General features: G+C 40.1%; 1 protein-coding gene across 1 annotated transcript; it reads left to right on the forward strand.

Annotated features, from left to right (window-relative positions):
• Positions 1-7327: 7327 nt before the first annotated feature.
• On the forward strand, positions 7328-22799 carry rc3h2 (ring finger and CCCH-type domains 2). The gene is made up of 20 exons (XM_079256515.1): positions 7328-7404; positions 10408-10736; positions 10838-10955; positions 11483-11716; positions 12555-12730; positions 13569-13769; positions 13908-14040; positions 14261-14379; positions 15216-15328; positions 15433-15753; positions 16035-16240; positions 16334-16647; positions 16717-16863; positions 17669-17806; positions 19022-19204; positions 19313-19556; positions 19805-19889; positions 20893-21100; positions 21196-21359; positions 21447-22799. Exons 2-20 carry the CDS (start codon positions 10506-10508, stop codon positions 21592-21594), a joined length of 3483 nt encoding a protein of 1160 aa, XP_079112641.1. The 5' UTR covers positions 7328-7404; positions 10408-10505; the 3' UTR covers positions 21595-22799.
• Positions 22800-26549: the final 3750 nt, after the last annotated feature.

Consider the following 26549-nt stretch of genomic DNA (forward strand, 5'->3'; position numbering starts at 1 on the left):
CAATGAATATGATGAATGACTGACACGAATATTTTACAATTCAGTATTTAAAAAAAAAAAAAAAAGCCTCTAATGCATTTAGCTTAAAGCAGTTTTTTAGATGAGTTTGAATAAACTGATGCTACAACATTTTTTAGTCTTACTTTAAGGGGGGAGGGGGAGTTGAGGATGTGGATAGTAAAGCAATCATTACAATGCAATTAATAGTGCAAGCATAGCTAGTTCTGCTGCAAGTTCTTTAAATTTGTCTCATTTGTTGTGGTTATCTAAAGAGTTTTGTGTAACAAAAGAAACCTTAGATTGAAATTATTTAGATATATGTATTATATATATATATATATATATATATATATATATATATATATATATATATATATATATATATATATATATATATATATATATATATGTATATATATATATACATACACACACACACACACACACATATATACACTTGTACTGTGTTAATTCCCACAAGATGTCAGTTCCATGAAAAACAGCTGAACTGTAGATCTGCATATTGCAAAAACAGCATTTGATGCCACAGCTTATCTATGTTTCCAGGAGACATAAGATTTTAAAACAAAAGAGTTCATGGATATAAACTGGAGACATAGGCCCATCTGTCCAGGTTGTGCTCTTATAGTTAGGGGTAGTCTAACCCCCATCAGTTACGCAGCCATGGGGACGTCACCTGATGCATTGTGTACTTCCTTGGTCCTTTTCCTCAATGTATAAACATATGACAGCATAGCCATCGTTAACATATTTCTCCTTTTTCCTGAATGAAAGCTGCTGTGCATGTTGGTCTGACTTGGTCTGACTTTCCTGTCATCTCCACTCCAACCAGTCGAGGCAGACGGAGGCCCACCCTGAGTCCGAGTTTTCCTTTCCACTGTCACCTCATGCAAGTCAAGATTTGATGAAATCAGTTGGTTTCTTATAGCTGAGCTATTTATTATTAATTGGCTTGAATTGATGTGTCTGTAAAAGTGCCATGACATGACATTGTTGTGAAGTGGCACTATACAAATAAAAAATCCATTTGATGCTGCGGCTGTTTTGCAACTGATGAGACGATGACATAGTTTAAAAGATGCTTATTATTATCATTATTATTATAATAACAACACAGTACTTTGCAGGTCTCAGATAGTTGCTAACTTTCCGTGAAAGGTTTTTTAAATGAAACTTTATATCATGTATTGCATGCACAATGTTTGAGCAGTGAGAAGCAGATTTCAGGGTGTGAGAGATGAAGGATCTTATATGGAAGGTCATCCAGTGTATGGAAATATCAATATTACATGCTTACATTGCAGATTTAACTCTCCAATATGAACCAGGGGGTGAATGTGATCACCAAGGAAGATAGACTTACTACTACTACTACTACTACCATAAATGTGGACTGTGTTGCTTGTGGGCGCATATAACAGGACTAAGATGTAAGACTAAATCTGGTATAAACTACAAGGTAAGGCTAGATCCAACTAATAGGATTAAAGCCTTGATCAGTTGGTGAATACCAGCTGCCAGCATGGTTATAATAACCTCAACAGCAGGCCTGCAAACTTTATTTTATCCCTGATTACACTAAATTTTGATGAACAGCAACCAATATGAATTATCATAATGCAGTTATGTATTTTAAAATATAAATTCTACTACTGAAAATTCCCAAGGCGATTTTTAACACATTTATTGAGGGGGTTTATTTGCATAAGTCTTAAAATATTACAGGCCCAGTGAGTTGCAGCACGCCTTTTCCTCTGCTTCTGCAATACCATGTGTCAAAAGGGCACGAGAAGAAAAGGAAAGTGGTGTGTTCGTGTGTTGAACTTCCTCTTGACAGGCACGTTTGCCTAAACGCATCCCCTCTCTGCTGCTGCCTCTCATGTCTCTCGGTCTGTTTCTTTAAAGCCAGATAGCCCACGCCTCGAAAAGCGGCTTGTTCCGGCTTGCCCCTTTACATCTTTTTATCCTTGCTCACAACATGAAAATAGTGCCCCCACCTCAGATAGTTACGCACGGTTCTTATTTTTGAACCGTGGTGCTGCTGATAAAAATCGCACCTGTGGGCATGCAGGATGTGTATCCGTGAGGCAGAACCAGCAGCAGCCTCCTGCAGCCTCGCGCGCGCAGATCAGGCACCATCACAACCGGCGGAGCGATACCAACATCTCTCCTCAGCGCTGGTTTGTCAAGCAGAGGGTGTGTGGCTCACTGTACCTGAATGTATCTCGTCACCGTGTTGTGAAGCAGAGCGGAGGAGCAAAAGTGGACCACGGCACCTGAATGCAACGCGCTGAAATGCATCGCCACATCCCTCTGGCTTCTACACTCATCCATTTGATGCTGCGGCTATTTTGCAACTGATGAAGATTTTTTTTCCGCCCTTTTTTGAGGCTTTCATGTGGCTGTCTATGAATATGTTTACTCTGGTGATCTGCTGTAGTGCGTGAGGTGAGTGACTTACTGTATTACTATCCAGAGGTGCGCGCTACTTTATCGTGATGCTCGTGTTATCTTGTTTTGCTTGCGTAGTGCGTTTCACACTTTAGTTTGTTGTCATCCTCAGTGTAAAACTGAAATGTGTTGCAGCAGCTACACGTCTTTGGCATAGCCATCCATCAGCTGCTGATTTCACACCAGTCTCTTTATGGGTGCTGATGGGAATGGGAGATCATAAGTAAACAAGGTTTTGCAGCTGTTAGTGGCCTGCCAGTGCAAAGCTGGGATTTGTTGAAGTGAAAGCACTGAAGTGCATGTGATATGAAACTGCAAATGTTGCTCATAGCTGGTGATGGTGGAGACTGGTTTGATGTCTTCTCACAAGCATAGAGACTGGAATTTCAGCAAATGTGAATATGTTGTTGCTCTCAAAGCAATTCAAGTTTCCAAGTTGTGGAGTTGCTTATCATTAACCAAAGCCTCCAGTCGGAATAATCATTAAGTTAAAGTGTGCAGCTGCCCGTCATGGTGGTTGTTACTATGTAATCTGGTGATGTTCAACTTGAAGCATCTTTAAATTAAAAAAACATTTGAGCAAGGATGCAACAATCTGACCGACCATCTGACTGAGCAAGTCTTGGTTTCCTCTCTTACTGCAGACACATATATATATATGCTACAGCATAAACACTGCTTAAATCAGCAGCTTGCGATGGCCCTGCCTCCCTTCCAGACACAACCCCCACACATGGGATGACAGGCATAATGAATAAATAATCGCCCCAACCCTCATACCCCCACTGCACACTCAAAAACAAGTGAGCATACAAGCTGAAACAACCACAGGACTGCTTAATGAACTGATGAGAGCAAAATCTGAATACTGGAAAGATAAGCAGGTATTTTTATAGCCTAATGCTGCCACTAGAAACACTGGAAGATGGTATTTATGCCACCACGTTCTGACATTTATATTGCAGCGGTGCACAAGTGTTTTATTGCCATTAATTCAGAAAGTTGTTAGTGTTGGTTGCCTGTTAAAGTTTAACTTTCTTGTCATTGTATACCAGCTTGCAGTGATTTACAGGCATTGTTTCCTGTTCCTTTAACTACAGAAATGGAAAGTTTTGTTTTTTTTCTTATAGGCTCATTCTGTGTTGCATTTAACAACTTTAAAAAGTTTTTTTTCATAATGTTTAAAGTAATCGTGTTTAAATCAAGACCAGAGGCTCATGAAATGAAAGATTGAAGCATGCAGGGATTGTTCCGTCAGTACTCAGCAGCGTGGTGGGCGTGAGGTTCTGTTCATGTGCTTTGACTTGTTGTTTACAGTAGGCTTTGCTGATGCATCTTGTAATTAATCTTTGTTAGAGCTTTCATCATGTTGTACTGGAAGCTGCATGGTACAGGTGCTGTATTTGAGAGGAGGAACAGAAAACAACATGTAAACATTTAGTTAAAAAGTGATGAAAGTTAAGAGAATTATTTAGTCTGGCTTAGTGATTATATCTAAAGTGGAGAGAATGAGACCTTTTCGGATGCTTGTCTGGTGTTTCTTTCATGTTGTGTCTAATAAATCTGTTTTTGGTTGAGAAATAAAAAATATCCACAGCAAACTTGTCCATACATGCTCCTACGCAGGTTCAGCTCACATTCTGTCCCAGTGTATCGCCAGAGTGTAAGAAAATTTGTGTGTATTTTGTGTGATAATATATATCAGTATTCAAAAGTATCGTATCATTTTTTTTATGAGCAACAGAGCTTTACTAATCGGCCGGTTCCAATTACTTTAGTGATCTTGTACATAAAGCACAAATATTTTCATTTATTCAGTAGTGAAAATGTAGAGCTGTCTGTTCTTACTCAGTAAACTGATACCAGGTATAGCAACTTTGAGTTCTTATGATGCTGTGACTGTTTTCTTATCAAAATAAATTGTAGGAATTTAGTAACTTTTGTTTACTAAATTGTAGTAAAGAAAAATTGCAACATATCATCTTGCTTGTAGCATCGCTATATCGTATCGTTGTCCCTCTATTATGTTACATAGCGTATCGCTAGATTCATGCCATACCCCCTAGTATCGTATCATATCGACTCCGTGTATATGTGTGTGTTGTAGAAAATTTTCTTGGGGTTGACACAAGAGAGTTGTTCCGTCGAATGATGCAGTGCCCAATTAGACCCCTAATGGTTACTCTGTTGCTGATCTAAAAATATTTTTCTTTCTCTCTGGTTTTTCACAGTTTCATGACATTCTTCAACAGTCAGTATTGGTTGAAACAGGATCATAAATAGTATCACTATCAGAAAATGTCTTTGTGTGTGTAGTCTAGTTTTCTTAAAACTAACTTAGAGTATGCATATTGTTTTCTCTCTGCGTAACCCAGTAGTCATTCCTCTACAGTAACAGAGGTAAAATAGAGGTAACTGTGCCACCTCACTCCTTTGGGTCCACAGAAATACTAAACCAGGGTCAAAGTTAGATTCTTATGACACCATGAAGGCAGAAACATGGCTGCATGAGTTAGCAACAGACCTGCACTTTAAAAATGCCTCAGAGTTGTGACAATAAAATGTTGTCAGTTTTCTTTTCTGCAAACAGATAAAAATATTCTCCATGATTCTGAACCAAAAGAAAGTGCAGCGTTGTGCAGATATAGAAAGGAATCCATTCATGCCACTTTTTCTCCTTGTAAAATGAAAAAAATTGCTCCTGTTGTGGAAATTCACTAATTATTTAGTCACTTTTGTTACCAAGTCTCATTTGGAAAAGTCTGAAGGGAAACAATCAACACTTTGGCATTATCTATGCTGTTTTTGCTTTTAACTTATAGTCATCGATGCAGGAAAATAAAAATGTGAAAATGTTTCATTTGATCCCACCGCATGAGTCACAATTTTTATTGTTTTCCAGATAAAGACCAACTTTAAAATGCAACATATAACAAACCAAAACACTTGACATCATTTGGGCTTTAAGTTATGCTTCAGTCTTTTACTTAATTTTGGTCAAACCAAACAGAACCAGACTTTTCAATATGAAATGTTGCACTGTTATTGAAGAATGAGAAAATCAGAAAGGTTTACCCATGGCTAACCATTGCTTTTATTCTTAACTGTGAGCTAATCTTTAATATGTAATGGGTGTGTATTTTTTGGATCAAAGTCTCCATGATGCTTCCTTCCAGTCCTTTTATGGGAAGCTGCCATGCCAGTAACACAAAGCTTTCAAGCCCCGTGCAATGAGTGAACAATGGCAGCAAGGACAATAATTATCTTGAGCCAAGTGAGAGATGCATCTCACAGTTATTTCAGCATCAAAATCTTTTACCATTAACTTAACCAAATCCATTCATAACATCACTGTTAGCCTCAACCAAGCCTTCATAAAACTAAGAACTTGTGGAGGCCCCAGAAATAATCTTTTTCAGAAAATTCTCACTTTTAAGTTCTGAAAAGCGCTACAGAAAAACAATCCCTTTCCGTCTCATCTTCCTCTGAGACTTTCCAAAGGAAACTCCACATGCACCCCACCCCCCCCACACACAGAGAAGTTGGGGTGGGCTGAGTGGGGATTCATGGCTATCCTGAGCCAGATGATAATTGGCCAACTGTTGGCTCTAAAGACAATGTATTTCTCATCCTCCCGCACAGCAGTGTGGGCGACTCAGCAAACCCCTGCAACAAACAACTTCTCAGGTCTACAATGCTTCTTTTAGCAATCTGAATCTGTTTTCACTCACATTTCATTTTGCTGCATCTTTCTTGATACTACACTAAAAGTCACATCGTGGAGTTTTCCAGCACAAGAGGGTCTTGATGAGGAAGTTGTGGTCTGCTGTAAAATTGCACACCCACTTCTCCTGTCACAAGACTTTTAGGTATTCATAACTGCGGGGGCTTTTTTTCTCTGCCTGTGTCACACATGTGACATATGTACACATTCAGAAGGTAATTCATCTGTGCAAATAATAGAACTTTTATGCAAATCACGATATTTGGTGTTCCCTTTATGATGTGACAAGGCATGGTCAGGAAAAAGAGATGGATGCATGCAGAAATTAAGCTTAAGAGCAGCTGTTTTGGACTCTGTAAAGTCAGGATGTAGCAGTCAGAGCACTGGTTCTCAAATGGGGGGGGAAATATATTTAAAAAAAAAAAAAAATAAAAAAAAAAAATATATATATATATATATATATATATATATATATAAAAACATCCTTAAATAAAATATTAATGTAATATCATATAAATATTTGATATATTCCAATAAATGTAAGTGTACATTCATAAACTGAATTTACATTTAGATTTACACCATTTCATTCCTCCCAAAATCCCACATTTCGACGTGAACTGAAACATACTGTCGCCTTGACAACGCAAACAATGGAGTCCTGGTTTAAGATGTGCAAAACACAATTAAAGTTTGAAAGGCCAAACACAAATGATAATTCGTGTTTTTTTCTGAACCAAAAGTACTTTGCACTGGTTAGGGGGTACTTGGCAGAAAAAATATTTCACAAGGGGTACTGCGTTGCAAAAAGGTAGAGAACCGCTGGCTTAGAGGAGCAACAGGTGGCTGACAACGTGACTGCAGTTTATGAATCATCTCATTCCCCCCCCCCCGAGTTTTTACCACTCCCTAATTTGTGAACACACCACAGTGAGAGTTTTATCCAGCTCACGCGCTGAGGTAAAACCCCCCACTTCCACCACTTCTCTTATTTTTCTCTCTCTTAAAAAAAAAAAAGCCCCTCCTGACCCGTCACATGAGAGTTAGCTCACTTTTCCTCGGACCGCTGGTTCTGAAGATTGTGGGCTACAATCGGTGTTATATTTGGGTTCCTCGCGGAAGGAAATATGACGCGCGAGGACAAAACGGAGCTGTCCACGCGGCCAAGGAGGCAGCGCTGGCACCGCGAGGTGCTAACAGTTTGGAAGGTGCGTATACGACTGGCATTATACTAAACTCAATACCTCGAATATTTTAGGTGAAATATATATATTTCTTTTAAAAAATATTTCATTTTTTCATGGAGTATTCGTTGTACTGCGCGGATACGGCGCGCGCGCGCAACGCGAAAAGTTAGCTGCCATTCTTTGGTTTTCTTTGCTAGCATGTTCTTCTTGGTTTAAACTAATCAAAACTTGTCTAATTTGAGAGGATACGTCAGGTTTTTATCGAATGCGCGCAAAAATCACACACTTCAGCCTCCTTTTTTTTTTTTTTTTTTTTTCCAAAACCAGTATGGCCAGTTCTCGTGCGCGCTGTTCTTGGATTCCACTTCCCCCTTTAGCTCGACTTGTTGCTGTTTCACGGAATTGCTTAAAGCATTGGGAAAGGTTTTTTCTCTTCTTGTTGTGGCACCTGTTCTGTAAGAGTAGCAGCTGTTGTTTTGGTGAGCATTTCCAGCAGATGTGGAGCACCATGAATGCAACAGGTGCTGTCTGTCTGCGCGCAGACAGGAGTCCAAAACATTTTTGCACACTAACTTGAAGGATGTGCCTTTTCTGTGGATAAATTTACTTTTATTTACAAGACAGAAACGGCATGCATTACATTAAAATGTATTTCTATTTGGCTGTATTATTGTCATACAGCACACTTAGATCCAATCCACTGTGGGAGTTATTTACAGAAGTGTGCTGTAAACCTCACTGTTACAAGCTGAGCATCATGGGAAAGTGAAAGTGTGAGATTCAAGCAAAGGAGCCGTTCATGTTCTTGCAAAAGTTTGTGTTTTCACAGCTTGCCCTTCGTTGATTTCAGCTCAGGATGAGTGGCTTATGTTATGTAAGCAGCAAGGCAGAACTTGCTGGTTGCCTTGGGCCCTGTGGTGTGGAGCATGCCTGTTCTCCCTGCAAGTTGGTTTTCTCTGGATGCTCTGCTTTCCTCCCACAATCCAAAGACAGAAGCGATTAGTTAGTTGGTAAGTCTACAGCAGGCATGGTTGTCTGTATTGGCCTTGTGATGGACAGGTGGCCTGCTCATAGTGTAACCGCTCACCAAATGTCACCTGGGATAGACTCCAGCTCCCAGAGACATTCTGCTGGTTAAAGCAGATACAGATATATAACAGTGATTATTTTGTTGTATAATTATTAATAGTAGTCGTGACATTCTTTAATGAATTCAGGGTGTAAAGTGTAGATACAAACTGTTTACTGACTGTAAATACATAGTTATTACTAACAGTGCAAACAATTACTTTGTATTAGCGCCTGTCAACATAATCAACCTACAACAGTGTATATATTTTTCTTCCATTACTGTGAGGAGGGTTTACGTCATAATTATGTATGTCTCTGTATTTAATCTAGTATGTTTCACTGTGTTATATCAGTCCAGGTTAGTATAACCCCCTTCCTTTCACATTTCACATGGAAAGTCATTTGTAAAATATGTTCGGGAACAGCTGACATAAACATCAAATATGAATTACAAACTTCCCCAGAAACAGGATGCTGGTATTGTGATGCGTGTCCTGTCCCTCATCTCGTCTGTGTCCGTAAGACAGAATGTATGTTTTAAAAAGCGAAGTGGAAACATTAATCATCAGCACTCAGTCTCAGACATTTACTTTTGGGCTCTCCTGCAGGTAACTGTTTCTGTTATTATGCTGATTTATTTGCCTCTTCTACCGGCTTGTTGCTCTGGTTGTTATACAGCAACAAAAGAGTGTGTTCATGAGTGGCTGTCTTTGTATGAGTAATGTAGTATGATTTGGGACTTTGGCTGCTACTTTTTCTTTTTTCAATAATCTGTGGACTTTTATTGCCCATATTTAATTAAATAGATTTCTGACTTTAGTAGAAATAGATACTCAGTTTTGTCTGTGTAGTTTTTAAAACTGTTGTCATGTTTAATTGAGCTGAGAGAGTAGTGTTATTAGGCTGCTTGTTATTTGTTGTTTCTTGTCATATGAGACACTAGGGCTGGCCGATATGACCAAAGTCTCATATCCCAATATCGCTCATTTTATATCCCCATAATGATATACATAACTATATAAAATTGTTTGTGTAATTTTGTGTCAGTCATCAGTTATGTTCCAGATGTGCTTGGCAAAGGCAGCAGTGATCTCCTTCCCTCTGCGGGAACTATGGCCGTATGACGTTTTAGGGGTAAATACCTGTTGCAGTGTTTACGTCTGGAGTTTTATAAACACTTTCACCACCACTTAACTCTGCTTTTGTGACTTTTGCCCGTTGATTCTATTCTTTATTCTGTATTCTTTATCCTGATTCTTGTGCAGGTGAAAAAATGAGTTACCAGTAGTTGTGTTGGAGTCCGTTGTTGGGACTGTTAGCTAGTCTGTTTCGCATCCATGCGACAGAAACTTCCCCTCTTTTATGAACAAGCTCATCAGTTTTGGTTGGCTGGTCATCTTTTAGTGAATTTCCTGCTCTGAAACATGTCTGCTACCGTCTTTCTCCATTTTGTTTATGCATTGCAGCGTGCATACCGTAAAGCGCATCTTGACATAAAATACTGCAGTAAAGCGCCTTATCGTGGCGTAAACGATAGAGCCTCATATGAAACGATAGACATTTTCTATCGTCCAAAATATATATATTATCATATCGCCTAGCCCTATGAGACACTGTCTCTGTTAAATCCTTTAAATTCCAACTCGCTTACTGGGCTTAACTGCTTGAAGTGTATATATTATTCATAAAGCATAATACATATATGTTAATGTCTACCTGTGATGTTAGGTGATAAATGTAGCTTATAAAAGATAATTCCCCCAAATGTTAATTCAATCAGAAACATCCAATCATGTATGTTCATGATGAATAACTACATCGTAAATATTTTAAGGTCTTCACCTGGAATTTTTTTTTATGTTTAAGAGCTGATTTATAAATGTTTAAAAGAGGCCATTTTTATTAGCATGTTGCCAGAATTGCTTGAACATGAATATTTCTTGTCCCTCACAGTCACTGTTGGCACTGGCGACCAGCTGCTGTTGCCAGGGCTCATTGACATGCGTTCACTCTGAGCTTGGCGACGCCTCCCTCAGCGGCGTGGTGGCAAGATGCCTGTGCAGGCGGCCCAGTGGACAGAGTTTCTGTCCTGTCCCATCTGCTACAATGAGTTTGACAGCAGCGGTCACCAGCCCATTAGTCTGGGATGCTCCCACACGGTGTGTAAGACCTGCCTCCACAAACTGCACCGCAAGGCCTGCCCCTTCGACCAGACCCCCATCAGCACTGACATTGACCTGCTGCCTGTCAACTGCGCCCTGCTGCAGCTGGTTGGAGCTCAGGTGAGGCACGAAGAAACACCTTATGCTTCAACATTTCATCATTTTTATTATCTCAAACTTCCAACGTTTTCTTCTTTACGTGTTTGATTTTGTTTTGTTAGGTCCCCGATGTTCTGCCAGTCAGCTTGAGCAGTGCAGCAGAAGTTGAGCACTATGAGGCGTGCAGGATTTGTGTAGAGGAGCTGGCTCTCTACCTGAAACCCATCAGTGGCGTAAAAGGTACCAAATGTCTGTGTGTTTGTGTGTTTACATGATGATACATTTGGTAGTTTGAAGATCTGCGTATAGCTGCCTGGGCAGCTTGACTTTCTTACTTCTCACACATCTTATGACGCTGAAAAGCTTTATTCTTTTGAATTGGATCCCCATTAGCTCTAGCGAAACTGCAGCTAATATTCTCTACTTTTACTGTACTTCAGGAAAATGATGCAATTAATAAATGGTTCACAAAGAATAATAAAAATGGAACCGGTTCAGCCAGTTCCAGTTTAGTCATCGCAGCTGTCATAGTATTATGAGTTAGTTACATCATTTTGTTTTTTGTCTTGTCTCTTGAAAAGCATGAAAGACGAAGAGTGTGAATTGTGTGGGAGTTTGGAGGCGAAATGAGCCTCCTGAAGCAAAAAAAAAAGGAAGAAGGAATAAAGGCCTCTACATCCTTCCACAGTATAGCTAGTTAAGATGTTTCTTTTTGTGTTGGGGAGTTAGGTGTCAATTTCTGATCTCAGAGCTTTCATTTTGTACAGGCGTCGCCAGTTTGAGTCCGAGCGTGCTCAGCAGGCCCATGCAGAGGAAGCTGGTGACCCTGGTAAACTGCCAACTAGTGGAGGAGGAGGGCCGTATTCGGGCGGTGAGGGCATGCCGATCTCTGGGGGAACGGACCGTAACGGAGCTAATCCTGCAGCACCAGAACCCCCAGCAGCTCTCCGCCAACCTCTGGGCAGCTGTGAGGGCGCGAGGCTGCCAGTTTCTGGGACCCGGTGCGTTATCTACAAAACTCACAAACAATTCAAATAAAACACACGGATCTTTGAGGGGACCTGTATGTGTAAATGAGCTTTTATGTGAGAGGAGTAAGATGAAGGCATCAGCTGGAACATTAGAAATAAATATGTGGATTTTGTCTTGTAGCTATCACCAGCTCCAAAACCTGATGCAGTGCTGTTAAAGCTTTGCTTCAAGCTAACAATTGTGAATGAGGAAAGCGGCACGGCTGCAAGACGAACCAGTTTGCTGCAGGTTTCAGTCGCAGCAACAAAACTTTCACACTTTAACTTCCATAAACTTTGCCTAACATGGAACGAAGATCTCATTGTCATTGTGCTTTAAATGCATGTTTCCAAATGTTGCACGCTGCAGTGTGGAATTCACACTTGCTACCATATTTATTGAGCATGAGACATGAAAATTCAGCCTTTCCTGTTGGTATTCAAATGACTGAAGCTTTGTGTCCAGAAGTCCCGTTTGAAATTGTCAGAAGTATCTTGTTTGTGTTTCCTCCTCAAACCGGCGGCTGGTACTCGGTGTCCTGTGATGATTACTCATAGGGCAGATTCTGACTGGGAATGACTTTCTCATTGTGATAACAGAATGAGTTCATTGAAAAGTCTGAGGACACCTGTGCCAGAAACAGAAGTTGTTTAGTCTTTTCCAAATCGCTACAGAAAACGTAATGACTGTACAGTTTGCAGTGTTTCTCACAATTTACACGCACACACCTGAGGTAATGTCTGTGCTCATCATTTCTTTGTTTTTCCTCCTTTTATCATTCTGTCTTCCTCCATTCCTTTCATTCCCCTGTAACTCTTTCCTCATCAGCTATGCAAGAAGATGCTCTGAAGCTGGTTCTACTGGCTCTGGAGGACGGATCAGCTCTGTCCAGGAAGGTCCTGGTTTTGTTTGTTGTCCAGAAACTTGAGGCTAGGTTCCCCCAGGCCTCCAAAACCAGCATCGGCCACGTGGTGCAGCTGCTTTACAGAGCCTCCTGCTTCAAGGTACAGTCGACATCAAAGAGCGAACGTGTTTGCTCAAGTCCTGAGCTCGGTGCTACCCCAACAGGTAGTGTCTCGCTTGGAGAGGTACTTTCCAAAACTGATTTCATTGGCTTTACAATCAAATTAAACAAAAATAATTAACATCAGTTTAGTTCAAGTTTCTAAAGTAGATTCGGAAACCCCTAATTTTTTTTTTGAGCTCTGCTTGATCTTCAGATTAGCTTAAAGTTGTTTTATCACTCCTCAAGGAACACTTAAGCGTCTTTTTTTCCCCTAAATAAAAGCTCTTATCTGCAATCAGAGTTTGAGCTTCTGGAGTGTGTGTGTGTGTGTGCGTGTGTATTTCTGGGCCTGTTATCTGATGACAGACATTGCTGGCAGGGCAGAAATGCCAGATATCTGCCTGTGACATAATCGTCTATATTTGCCCCAGCCGCCCCTCCTGGCAGGGCAGAGACAGAAACAGGCAACTCTGAGGTGCCGAGAAAGATAGATGAACACTCCAGATCGAAGGGAAGGATGTAGTGCAGCTGGAGCTTGAGTGCCAACAAAATCTAATTGTCTTTTAGATTTGTAAGTGATGGCTGCTGGAGTGTGTTGGTGTCTTGTGATGATTACTCATAGGGCAGATTCTGAGAAGGGAAAAGTCCCTTTGTGTGATCTGAGCTTGAGTTTATAAGTCTGAGGACACCACTTACACATTAAGAAAGAGATTTTCTTTTACTTGACATGAAAATGTCAGGAACTCACGAGTCAAAACTATGAAAAGTCACTTATACAAAGGTATTCCATTTGTTCTCTTCTATGTCTGTTCATGGACGTCTGTCCTAACCATAAGGTGACGAAGCGTGATGAGGATTCCTCTCTGATGCAACTAAAGGAGGAGTTTCGTACATACGAGGCACTAAGGAGAGAACATGATGCTCAGATTGTCCACATCGCCATGGAGGCCGGATTACGAATCTCACCTGAGCAGTGGTCTTCTCTGTTGTATGGAGACCTGGTCCACAAGTCGCACATGCAGTCCATCATTGACAAGGTTTCATTATGATCCTGATATGTGTCATTAAAAATCCATTTCAGCAGCCATTAACCTCTGCAGAGAACACAAAGTGATGCATTCAAATCTTCCCTATGGTTTTTTTAAAGACTGACTCCTTTCTCTCATTTGCTCTAGTTGCAGTCTCCAGAGTCATTTGCAAAGAGCGTTCAGGAGCTAACAATCGTTCTGCAGAGGACAGGAGACCCTGCCAACCTCACAAGCCTCAGACCACATCTAGAGCTTCTAGCCAACATAGACCACAACCCAGGTACCTGGCTTTATCAGTGTTCCTGTCGCAGCATCTAGCCGATTTGCTGTCCCCGACAGCGATACTGTTGACCTGCACCTGCACCTGCAATGATTTTTTTTGCCACTTTCCAAAAAAATGCATCACATTTCTAGATTTGCGTCACCTAATCTTTATATTAAATGATACCTACTTGAGAATCTGTCCTAATCCCACTGAATGCTAATGATCTCATCTGCAGATGCTCCTACACCCCTGTGGGAAGAGCTGGAAAGTGTTATGCTTGCTGTAAAGCTGGTGGTTCACGGACTGGTTGAATTCATTCAGAACTTCAGCAAGAAGAGCCACGACACTCCACAGGTATGCTGGTTGATTAGATTAGTGCTGACATGATCGGTTTACACTTTGATCATGTTTCTCCATAAAGAAATCCTACTTGCAAGCACTGCAGAGTATCCTCCTGCAGCGCACTTCGCTCCTCCTGGTTGTGGCATCAGAGATAATTTAAAGGACATAAATTGCTTTCTGCTCACTAACAGCATAGTATCAGCAGTTCTGTATCCTGCCTAATAGCTATTAATTATTTTCTTGAAACAGCAGCGTTAAAGTAACTGGTAACACTTAGAAGCTAATGTGGACAAACAATACAATTAGTACATCACTGATTGCAGCTGATGGCGAGTTTTATGCAAGGATACGTGTATTCCTGTATTTTTTTTTCTCTTGTAAGCGGAACAGATGGGAGTAAGATGTACTGTAAGATGCACACACATTAGTTGTATTTGGTCAGAACTAAAGGAATCATTAAAATTTCAGCACAGAATTGTGATTATTTTGAGACATAAACCAATTTAAAAAGTCAGATTTTTTTCAATAAAGTCACCAAATAGTCATTAAAAAAGGCATTAAATATAGGGTGAACACTGTTATAGGAAAGCATTGTGATGAATGTATTTATACATTACCACTATTAGGACTAACTTGTTTTGTTAGTTGACAATACATAATAAACATTTTGCTTCAGTTTTGTGCTCAGATTTAGCCCGTACAAAACTGATTCATATGCATTTGTTTAAGATTAAGATATTTCTTAATCCTAAACAATGGGCATTTAATTGTATTGAATATAGGATATAATATTCAGAGCTTTAATGTTCAGTCTTATAAATGTCATGTCACATCTATGTAATGTGCAGCCTCAAGCCAACAGCAAGTACAAAACCAGCATGTGCCGAGATCTTCGTCAGCAGGGAGGCTGTCCGCGAGGAACCAACTGTACATTTGCACACACGCAAGATGAGCTGGAAAAGTGAGTGATTCATTTTAATGACATCAGGACACAAAAACACACTTGAGCAGGTCTCACATTCTTCCCAGTCTTTCTATTGAACGTTTCCTGATTTCTGTTTTCAGATTTCGACTAAGGAACAAGAAGAGCAGCAGCGTGGGTCGTGCGTTCCCTCCAGTCCCGGGTGTTATGACTAAAACTTTCACCTTAGAGGGCAGCATCCACACTGATGTCTCTGCAGGAGTGGAGCAGGGCCTCAAAGGCACAGGGGAGAACACAAGTTCCATGACAGAGGGAGTTCCCAGCCTGACTCACCCATTGCTGATCTCCAGGGGGGCAGACGTGATGGAGGAGATGAAGAGACCTCTGCCAAATGGGACCAGTTCAGCTAATGGGTCCAACAGATTGTCTGGCACCAACAGAAACTCATCAGGGTCAACCGAGCAGTAAGATTTTACCACGTCGTCTATGCTTACATGCTTACATACTTACATACTTACCCAAAAAAAAAATATATATATATACATATATATATATACACATATATATATATACATATATATATATATATATATATATATATATATATATATATATATATATATATATATATATATATATAAAGGAGAAAAAAAAGATAACATTATGTGTTTCTCAAAGCTCTAATTTCCTGTTTTTGTTGAGGATCAAACCTGTGTTTGTTCTTTCTCTTGTGTCTAACTCGTAGAAAGCCCAACTCTCCCCCCAGGACTCTAGTCGGCCACTCATCATCATCATCGTCTCCCTTGTGTACATCTGGCCGTTCTGAAGGCAGTGCTCATCTGCCCCGACATGGTCAGTTTATTCTGCCATCACCGCATCCCTCTCAGGTGTCAGAGCTGTACTACCAGGACCCACACCCTGCTTATGACTCTGCTCACTATCAACCCACTTGTAAGATTTTTTTAAAAATAAAGTTTAAACTGAAAAAAAAAAATCGTCATTGTTCTCTTGAAAGAGTGAAAACGCTTTCCTCTTCCTCTCCAGCAGGTTCCTACTACCCATCTACCCTTCATCCTCCTCACAAGCCTTGCTTGGCTCGCTTCCTTCGATCCTCCAATGTCCCAGAATCCTCCCCCCCCCCTTCTATGGGGCCGCCGTCATCTTCTTTCCCAAATGACCCTCAGACCCCACACCCACCTACATCCTCATCCTCAGGTTACCCTCCACACCCGCCTAGAGATCGAATGGGAGCTTCTGCCTTTCATCCCCACCCAGGCCAGCCTCAGTATGGGCCTCTGGCTCCTGCTCATGGCGTTTATGCTCCCCTCTATGACAGCAGGAGGGTTTGGAGGCCTCAGGTAAGCTTTTCATTTCCTGTCACTGTACTATATAACTTCATCATCTGATTACGCTCTTTATGGTTACAGCTGTACCACAGAGAGGATGCCAGGAGTAACTCACTGCCTCCGGAGGTTCTGCATTCCTCTGTCTACCAGCCTCCACTCAGGGAGAGATTCAACTCTCTAGATAGCAACTACTGTTCAGGAGCTGAACACCGCGCTGGGCTTCACAGGGTGTGTGAAATAAAGCACATCTTACACCACAACCAAAGAGCACACAAACTATTGAATGACAGAAATGTGTTCTGTATGATTCCTGCTCCACCTGCATCTCTTATGACCCTTCAAAACACTTTTAAGAGTATTTTAATAAGGCCTAAAGTGAGTCTTTCACCAGTGTTTATCACTTAGTTACAGACTGTTTAACACATTAACTGAAGGTAGTCTGAGAGACACATTTGTTGCTGCATTCACTGATGCAATTTTTTCTCGTCTTCACTTTCTGTTTTGACACCCACATACCATTTCACCACCACCTTCCCTTCCAGTCACAGAGCTGCAACATGAAGCTTCAACTTCCACCGTGGTCCTCCCACTTCTCACCCAGATATTTCTCTGCTTCTCCCACTCGCTTCTCTTCTTTAGCATTGCATTACCAGTTAATCTGCCGCAGTACAGCAGTGTCATTTACCATCATAGATTGTATGTTTTGTTTAACTCAGTGTTTCACACTGAAAATAGCCAGTAATGAGTCACAGCAACATTTGAATGATCGCAGGCCCTACTATTAGCTGGCTCAACGAAGAGGCTGCTCCATTATATGAACACGAAAATGATGGATTACAGTGAGATGCTTCTGTAAAATGCATTTATGCTTTCTTCCACAGGCTTAGTTCAGTAAAAAGTTAAACAAAAAAACACAGAGGACAACTATGTTTTTATACTGAAGTTGTCCTGGTTTGAGTCAGTATGTATTAACGTACCTATTTTTCTTATATCTCATCTTCACACTTCTCCCTCTGTCATGCTACTGCATCAGGACTACGGGCGTGTTCCTCTTGGCTACGAGGAGCTCTTCAGAAGGAAACAGGAGCAGTGGGCTAGTCATCATCACCATCACAATGCCAGCCGGCCCTCTCAGTCTTCCCCCATCTTCCCCATTGATTTCCAAGCAGAGGTAAAAAGCAATTGAGCATGGCAACATGTGTCACACAAAGAGCATCATTGGCATCTGCAGGCACAAGGCCATCTGGTTATGACTATTGTCACAACTGTCAGTTTTAACTACTAATCCCAAAGTGTTGTGTACTTGTCAGTTTGAGAAATACTGTATTCAGTTCCTGTCCCAGAAGCATTGCTTCTGCTGTGCTATTTAAGTGGGAGATTGTTGCCTAGCAACTGTGGAGGAAGATATCATAGCAATGCACAATTGTGTTGCGTGTGGGTGTGTGTGTGTGTGTGTGAGTGTGAGAGAAAGAAAGAGGGAGAGAAAAAACTTTACCAAGCAGTGACTCAGGCATTTGGCTGAGGAAAGCTTTGTTTGACAGGATGTCTGTGAAAAGTACACTTTTAAAAAAACATGAAAAACTAACCTCAACTTTTTAAGGATTAATTAAATTAAAGCAAAAATAAGTTTAAAAAAAATCCAAAGTGTTAATTTCTGTTTTTATAACAAATGATGTCTAACAAAACAAATCAAACTTTCTTACTGGGTTGTTTACTCGTCATATGCAGAAAACCTCCAGTGTGGAGCTTTTGTCTCCCCCTTCTGGAAGTGAGCATGATAACATCAACACTGTTAATGTCTGCTTTGTAAAAAATACAGAAAACTTGCCCCGATTTCTTCTGAAATTGGATTGTGATATTGTGTAAGTAGCATACATAGTGACTTTATAATGGAAAAAGAAACAACATTTTAGAATACACATAAATTTATAAAACTTCTTATATAAACTGTCATGTTTTCTAATATTTATTGTCCAGTGCTATTGCAATTTGCACTTTAGGGTCTCTTTATAACTAAGTTTTTTTTAGCTACAGTGCAAATTTAAGTTTATATATATTTTTAAACTTCCCAATAGATCATAATGTACACATAAGATTATAAAATGAGTTGTGTTGAGTCATTTTGGTTAATATGACAGATATTTATGTTACGATGATAAGTCACATACTCTGGCTCCAATCTCCTTTTTTGTTTGTGTTTGGAGAACAGTATGAACAGTTGAACCATGGTGATATTAGACATCACAAAGATGCTTTTTAAGTCCCATTAAAGCTATATAAAATGTGTGTGGATGAAGCTCATTGTTGGTAGAAGTTGCTTTTTCTTTTCAGGCGACTTGGAAAAGTGTAGTTTAAAAAGCAAAGTAATGTGTCCTCCATCTTACAGCATGTTGAAAGCAGTGGAAGTCAGTGTGTGGGATGCAGGTACAGAGGTGAGGAAAGCTTGACCCACTACTCTCCATGGTCCTGCGGTACCATTGGGCCCTGCGGTACCATTGGGCCCTGCCTCAGCCCCTTTGAGCCTGAAACTCTCCCCCACAACTCAACTCATTCCTGCTCAGATCGCCCGGTAAGCTTCTTCATGCAGCCTGTTGGTGGGCACTAAAACTTCGCATCCAGAGATGTGTTGCTTTTCACTTTGATACATCTTGTAAATTTCTTTTCATATATTTTTAAGGAGTTGGAGAGTAATGAAGTGGGGGGTGGCAGCGCTAGCAGTGGCGGGAAGCGATGGCTGCATTCATTGAATCACTACCGGCGCTTGAAGGATGAGGACCCGATCATTCCCTTTAGCGAGGGGCCCATTATCTCAAAGTGGGGCGCCATCTCTAGAGCGTCTCGCACAGGCTACCACACCACCAACCCTGTCCAAGCCACGGCCTGCCAGAGCAGCGCTAACACCACACCCATCAACTTTAAAGGTGAGGAGGAAGACACCAGAGAGGACTGTGGGGAAAAAACAAGCTGAATAATTTTAAGAATTTGACTTGTTTGACTTTAGAATTTGTCACATTTTCTTAGTTTAAAAGTTTTTTTTTTTTAATGTAAATTTTGAAAAAATATTATTTAAGCCTGAATATTTTTACAACTTTTATTTCCTACCATAACATTTTCAGCATGAAGCTGTTTTTTTTTTTTTCCCATCACGTTTTACTTTTATCTCCAACAGATTATAACCCACACTTAGATCACAGTGACTACAGGTGGAGCTCCAGGGGTTCAGACTCTTCCAGCCACTCCAGCTTCCTTGAAAGGTACACATTTTCATTCAGTTTCTAATTTGATACTTTGTCATCTGTTTTTGGAGATAAATGTCTCTTGATGTCTCAAAGGACGCTGTCCAGCTCCGGTCCTCGAGGGCCACAATCCTGCAGGTCTTTGATGTATCCCTCCTCAAACACACCAGAATCAGATGAGCAGAAGTTCATAGGCTGATGGATCAATTTAATTTTAGTGGTAATCAGGTGTGTTGAAGCAGGAATACACTGAACGCCTGCATGACAGCGCACCTCGAAGACCAACTTTGGACTCTGGAGCACTGATAAACAGCTGTCTTCGTAAAACGGGGTACAGTGTAACTTTGTTTAGCAGCGATCTCCAGCAGCAGCCACATATCAAATGTGCATGTTTACATATGTACAAATAAAAAGCCTCATGTATTTAAATATATATCTAAGTCACTGTGCAGTTATTAAAATAAATGTATTAGCCGAAAGTGTGTGGAATTGTGAAGAGTGCAAAGCAGCAGTCAGGACAGCGGCCTATATTAGTGGCTACACAGCCATGGGGATGAAGCATGTCTGTTGGTTCAGGTTTTTATGCCTCCCAAGTGTGGGAGTGGGGCGCCAATGATCCTCAGATCCTAACCCAGGTGTTGCTAATAACATTTGTGTTATAAAGTTTTAACAGACTGTATCCTCAGACATCCAAGATTAGGTAACAACAGGTTTCTTTGTGTTCTTATATCTCTACTTTGTTTTTTTGGGGGGGTTTGGTGTGTATGAGTTCTTAAAGATTCAAATACTGCATCAGTCCTTCTGATGTTTTTTACTGCTTATTAACACCTGCAAGTACATAGAATTGTAAATAATATTTACCAGCTGCATGACACTATATTAGTTATGCATTAGTATTTATTCTTAATAATAGTCTCTCTACTAATGCTAGACTCATTGTTACTGAAATTGTGACAAAAGCTAGTTTCTTTTCTTGAACAAAAGCATCTATTTGTGTGGATTTGTGCAATTTTCCTTTTAGTGAGCACTTTTGTGGTTCAGAGCTTCAAGGTCGTCGAACTTCAATAAGCAGCGGAGAGAAAATTGTGTCTGACCTACAAGCTCATCAGGCCACCTTCATTCACAACCGGGACCGAGCTGAGAGTGAACCAGACCCAGACCGAGACATTGAGCTTGAACTGCGCGCTTTGGACATGGAGGATTCAGATCAGCAGGAGATCAAGTCTAAGGTTGGTCCTGCTACTTTTTCTGATCTTAGGTTTTGAAATGTTATTGTGGCGCTACAGGAGAAATGGAACACACTGCTGTGATCTTTGCCACACAGGAGTCTTTAGATCTGGTGACCCCACGGTCTCAGGAAGCTTCCCACCTCCTCAAGCCTTCTTGTTCATCTCCCCTCCTCTCATCCGCTACAGAGGAGCACCCCCAAACAGAAGGTCTTATGACAGAAAAGATGGATGCCCACCTGCTGAAAAAAATGGCCTTTAGGTAAATTACCATAGTAACCACCGTTTCACAGATGTGAGCAGCATTAACCTATTGCGCCTTCTCGATCTTTTCTTTCATTCTTTCCAGGAAGTCTCTCTCTCCAGGAGGTCTGGTCTCAGGAGGTCTGGGCATTGGGAAGTTGGTGCTGCGCACCGGACCCCCTCGACTGGGCGACACCTCCACAAGGGTTTGTCCTGAAACACCTGGGACAGAGATGCTGCTCAATGGAAGCTAAGGGGGGGCACAACGCCTGACCTACTCCGAAGCAGAGCTGAATCACCGCCCACAACTAGAATGTGCTTAAAAGGAAGACATTAATTCCAGCCTTTCATTAGCACCAGTCTTACGTCTGCAAGAAACTTGACAGTTATATGTCAGTAGTCTGCGCTGTGTCACACTGCAGGGGTGGGGGGACGGAAAATGCACTCTGAATACCAGTAAGTTGTGGTTCCAAAGTGAAAGTAGTTGCTGAACTTATTCATGTTTGCAGCTTTAACCCGAGTCACTTCCGCACTGATTCGTCAATTCAGTAAAAGTTTGACAAGCCTGTTTTTAAGTCATTTCATATATTATTAGTTTTCATATGACAAAAATTCATTGGTAATCATTGTGGTTAATAATATTAATTAGAGGTTTTGTCATTTATTAATCTGGATTCATTTAATTTTAATCGCAGAACAATATTTGACCCTACAGCAACACTCTTGACTTAAAATGGATTTTAGTGGACAACTGAATCAAATGATAGACACAGATATTAATGTTGTCAAGTCAAACTCGAGTAATGTCTGGAAAAATCTGTTGAAATGTGTTTAATTTCAAACCAGTAGAAACAAAATAGAAAACATCTCTGGCCAAAACGGAAGAGACCTTAAGCTAAAGTGCCATTTTAAGTTCTCTCTGCTTGTTCTCTAATGAAGAGTTTACAACATATTACAGTACTTTTAACTCTGTAAATGTTTACGTCCACACTCTTCATTAATAAGCACTGTCTGACAGTAAACCAGGGTGGGAGCAGCCAGTGGCATCTTTGCACGTTGCATTTTCAGTATAAAGCAAACGTTCATGTTAGTCATCTCCAAAAAGGCCAGAAAATTTTTGCTAGATTTGTCACTAGTTTCTTTTCTTATCTAGAGTCTCGAGGTTTCTCAAAATTTGCTAAATATAGGGACAAAGTCGCCGGAGCTCGTCAGTGTTATCGCTGTTAACAGGAAATTGTACGGTGGCAAAAGTTACACATTGTTTTAAATGCATTAATTGTTTTAACATGTACATTTTTTGTAATTAATCATAATTAACTTATTCAGATCTCATCCGTAGTAATAGCAACCAATGAATCATCCACTCACATCTTGATTTCTCTCTCTGATACTTATTTATATTTATCTTTGTTTTATTTTCCTACTCGCTTCAGGTAGCCTTAAATCACAGCAGAAGCTGTTTCCTTTCTCCCCAGTACAGATTTTGTGTACCTGGATAATTAAGTTGATAATTTTTTTGCAGGAAATTATCCACTTGTTTACATTTGATCTTGACAAATATTTTTTTCTCTACGCATAGTTTGTTTGTGTCATCATTATTTAGCTTCTGCTAATGATATTTTCTATAAGAACACATTTTTATAGTCAAACTCCAATGCAGTTATTCGAAGAGTTTAAACTGAAAAGCTTTATAAGGCCTGGACTTCAGCCGGCTCTCCATCATCGGTGCAGGATAGAGCCCTACACACAGAGATTTATTTTTATTTTTATTTATTTAGATTTTTATTTTTTTATTTTTTTATTATTATACTTGATGGCACATCAGGTATAATAAAATACAAATTTGCTGTTTAATATTCAATTTTTTGTCTATCAGCTCAGATTTAATCACATAATACAGATTTTTATAGCTCTTAACACTGAGCACAGACCTGTCCACTCCACTAGCACTTAGACTAAAGTCACGTTGATCAATAGAGATACTCAAATCCTCTTTTTAATTAACTCCAATGTTCAACCAATCCAAGCTGGGAATTTGAGTTTAGATGATTTGTATTTTTTTAAATTGACCAACTAGGGAAGTTTTATACTAACAGGCATTTATTTTGAGTGAGTGTTTTTTCCCTTTTAGTATCACCACTCCAAGTATTCTCTGAAAAATCTAGACACAAGAGCAAGGCTTAATATAGGGAAGCCACATCATCCCTCTGAGAAAATACAAGAACTGGGGAGCAGAAACAGCAGTTTTTAACGTGTTGATCATGAAACAAGCCTTTGTCTAATTTGAGTCATATGAGCTGGTAAAGTGACCTCTGAATTCCACTGAATATCATGGGATCACAGGACATAATGACACAGTCATGAACCAGATTTGTGAATGATCATTAAAGGTCACATGTTTGGTGGATGCCAGCTTAATCCTCCTTTTTTTCAGCTGTATAATAGAATATGTTACATTAACTGCTGGCTGGGAGACAAAGCTGCTGGTAGAGCTAATTTAGCATTTCCAGTCTACATTCACACAAGCAGCGTTAAAGACTCTTGTTTCGTCTCTGTGCGCCTGCAGGCAACTGGCGATAAATCCTTCTGACTGTCAGCTAATAATAGTCCCTGAGATGCACGTGCTCAAACTGTTCAGTTTTCACAACCTTCCATTCACACACTGACAACACGCCTCTACAGACGCCTTTCTCTCCTCGGCGTTGTATTAAACGACTGGCATCACATCGATGTGATCTATCAACTGAAAACTGAAATGATTTAATTTTTTAAAAATCCCATTGGATTTCCAGTCCACTTAGCTTTATGTTGCTGGGACTCAACCATCACAGGTTTCATCCTTGCGTTTTGTCGCGTTAAATCTTTTCTTTGACTTTTTGGAAAGTTTTGTTTGATTTGAAGTGTTTCTAACTTCTATGAAGTTGTGCGTTGAAGTATTTTGTATCAGGATCTCTGTTTCTCTTGTTTTCTTTGCTTTGTTTTTACATTGACAGAACTGTGTGATGCTCTGTGTTTACTGGCTGTCTTTAGCTCTCTGTAATCCACCAAAGTCTGCCTCACTGTTTTGTTTGTTGTGGGTGATTACCATGCTGTACATCCCTGCAGTGCCTCACTCCTTTGTTTTATCCACTGTAGATACACTCCTTTAAGGTGGCGCTAAATTTTCTGATACCGTTACGGCATTTAGTCATCCTTAATTCCTCAGCTACTGCTGCAGGTGCACTGTTCTTACTCAAACTGTCAAGTTAAAAATAAAGAATGAATCTGTGACCTTATGGGGATTTCTCTCCTACGTTATCTTCCACCCTTCTCGCTCAGAAAAGCAGGAAGAGATTCACCCTGATTTGTAGTAATAGTACTCCTTTTAAACATATGTTTGGCTCATTTCTGTCCATGAAAGGAAGGGCTGGTGCAGGTGATTTAGCTGCGCCCGGATATCAATAAGCTCGGCTACTTACTGTCACTCTGCTTCTGTTTACAACTTCACCTTTGAAGTCACGTAAAGTTAAGTGCCATGCTGTGTACAGTACAATCAGTCCCTGTAATTTTCCTACAGCTTTTCTCATCTTCCTTACATGTAAACTGTGGGGCGGGGTGCTCTAAGTTGAGGTGGTAATTCTGCTGTATTCCATTAGAGGAGGCTAAATCCTTGTCTGTGTGACTTGCTCAGGGAAGACTTCAGTTGCTCTGCTACCCCCCCCCCCCTTTTTTTTTTTTTTTAAAAAAAAAGATCTTTTTGAATATTTTACTGAAAGCATTTGAATGAGTTTTATTTGCCGATAAGTGACCCTTTTACCCTTTTAGTGGGTTAGAGTGTTAATTTTGATTCTGTTATTTGCCAATGTTTACTTAACCGGTGTTTCCCTTTTTTTTTTTGCCTCACAGCATCAATATTGGCTTTGCTATTAGTGTGATGACAAAGGGCTGTGCACATACCAGACTGTATGTAAAACAAAAAAAAAGGTGTTGTGAGTGTTGGAAGTGATGTATTAAGTGTCTATGAAACACTGTTGTAATAGCAAATTGCACTGCACTAATTTCCACCCCGTCACTGCCAGTGGATGCCAGCGAGTGCCCCTTCCCGTTTCTCTTCTTTTCATCAACTTCATCCTTTCTACATCCTGTGTCATGCATGCGACACAGGATGCCCCTCCCCCTCCCCCACCCTGCCTAATATTGTTATGGCAGAGGAGTAATGACGATTCTGTAGTTGTGATACAACACACCCAGCGCTGTAAGAGTTCTGCACATGCCCACTGTGTGGCCACGTCAAGTGCTGAAGTTTGCTTGCAGCAATTTAATTGCTTGCTCATGACGATTAATTATTGTTTAACAGAGATTCTATTCTTATTCTTACTGTTAAAATCACATTTGGTTGTTGTGATGGTAATTTTTCCTTCTTGATATTCTATTTCTGCTTCTTTGTTTTGAATTTGGAGAGTGAGCTGAAACTTTTTATTCAACAAAAAAGGAAAAAAAAAAGTGTCATTCTATATTATATGGAAAACAAAGCTTGTTTGTTGATTGTGAAACACATGATGAACTGATGTTTTATTCATGTCTGTATTAGACATTTTATTTGCAAATCTATTGTTCGATTGAAATGTAAATGAACTTTTAAGAGATGGTACACATCCGTCATTGTATACAGTCTGGCACCATCATTAGATGGACTTATAGTATTAACGCTCATTTCTACAACCTGTGATAATCAGATATATTTAAATGTGTAACTCATTGGGGCAGTTGTGTAATGTTTCAGAACAAGGAAAACACAATCCTTTGGAGACAATATTTCTAAGATGTCCCCAAAATGAATAATACTGTTATGTATTCCATTTATTTCCTTGGAAATATCGCATTGTGAAAGGTTTCCCTTTTACTTACTGTATGGTAATGCAGGAATGGAGTAAAGTCTGACTTATGATGATGAAGATTTATGTGCTATTAATAATAGATGAAACTGTCTGTGAGTTATGTTTTACTGACTGATACTTCTGTGGACGTTCTGGCTTGTTTATCAGTATGATACTGACCTTCAGAAGGCTCGGCCGAGCTGCAGATTGCTTCTATGTTGCACTGAGAATTATTAATAAAAGGAAGATTACAGCACATGAAACTGCATGCTATAATAAACCAACTTCAGAAATACTTGAATGTGTTTATAGTCTTTATTTGTGGTAATATAATGCCTCCTGTCAGTTAACCA

The sequence above is a fragment of the Telmatherina bonti genome (assembly GCF_933228915.1).
Source record: "Telmatherina bonti genome assembly, chromosome: 17".
Lineage (NCBI taxonomy): Eukaryota > Metazoa > Chordata > Actinopteri > Atheriniformes > Telmatherinidae > Telmatherina > Telmatherina bonti.